At 25.9% G+C, this 1,315-nt stretch overlaps 1 protein-coding gene across 1 annotated transcript; it reads left to right on the top strand.

Annotated features, from left to right (window-relative positions):
- Positions 1 to 5: 5 nt before the first annotated feature.
- LOC105460882 (cytochrome P450 9e2-like) lies at positions 6 to 313 on the top strand (the record flags this gene model as incomplete). Its single annotated transcript, XM_011707368.1, has 1 exon — positions 6 to 313. A coding segment is annotated over one exon (261 nt), but the record flags the coding sequence as incomplete, so codon positions are not given.
- Positions 314 to 1,315: the final 1,002 nt, after the last annotated feature.

Here is a 1,315-nt window from a genome sequence, read left to right as displayed (position 1 = left end):
ATAAATTCGCTCCCGAAAGATTCAGCGAAGAAAACAAAGATAACATATTACCCTACACTTATCTACCATTCGGTTTTGGGCCCCGAAAGTGTATCGGCAATCGGTTTGTTCTTATGGAAACTAAGATCCTGATAGCTCATCTTTTACAAAAGTTTACTTTGAAGACTACGGAAAAAACCGTGGAACCTATTGTATTCTCTAAAAAGGAATTTATGTTAAATCCTGTTAGCGGATTTTGGATTAGCTTGGAGAAGAGAGAAACGTAAAAATTTTGCATAAGATATATTATTCTACAATATATAGAATATAGCAGTAAAAAATATTATCGTATTTTGTACTATTAAAATACTCTATGCTTTTAAACAAAATTGAAATAATAAGATCTATTTACAGTATATTATCTTAATATTTAAAGCAAATGCATAAATCGAATGCTAATGTCAATGTTAAAATAAATTTTTGCTAATGTGAAATGAAAAAATTAATGTTATAATGAATATTGTGCTTTGCTTGGACTATCGAATTTATTCGATTGTTCTGATCGTTCTAATGACTTATGAAATTTCCATTATCCATCCAATAGTATGATAAACATAATATCGTGAACTTTAAAACTTTAAGAGCATATTTTTATAGCACAAATATCTATTTATCTTTTTTACATTTGAGACAATTCCTTTTCTTATTACAAATTTAGTAAAATTTAGTACAAATTTACATTTGCTAGTTCAGATTTCCTTATAATTTGTTTTAAATTTAAACAATACAAGCATTAAGGATAGAAATTAAGCATTTATATAGCTTATTATATATTTTTAAAAAATATAAATAATATCATACGCACACATTAATTGAGGCATTATGCGCGTATAACATATAAATTTGTATCTTAATTACAATATAATATTGTTAGTATTTTTAAAATTATAATATCTGTTATAATATTTTCATAAATGTTCTAAGAAATCATTAAAATAAAAAGTTACTCTTTTGACACAGAATTATTTTATGAATTGTATATAATAGTATCTCAGTAAAAAGACTTTATAAATATTTACGCTAAATAAACGTTAAGAATCTTTATTTCTCCGAGTGATCTTATTCTCCGGCGTTCTCGTTCTCTCTCTTTTTTCCTATCTGCCTCCCCTCACTTTTTCTCATTATCGATCTGTCTTATTCAAGGTTAATCGATGTCGATATGGCCAATTATATTTGGATTAGGATTAAATCTTGTACTTATTTGTATCATAAGTTTAACACCAAATGCATTTCATCTAATTTTTTATGTTGACTTCTTATAAATGCTGAAGTTTAA

This window comes from Wasmannia auropunctata, unplaced genomic scaffold, assembly GCF_000956235.1.
Source record: "Wasmannia auropunctata unplaced genomic scaffold, wasmannia.A_1.0 LD314078.1, whole genome shotgun sequence".
Classification (NCBI taxonomy): Eukaryota; Metazoa; Arthropoda; class Insecta; order Hymenoptera; family Formicidae; genus Wasmannia; species Wasmannia auropunctata.
This window is presented reverse-complemented; position numbering and strand designations above follow the sequence as displayed.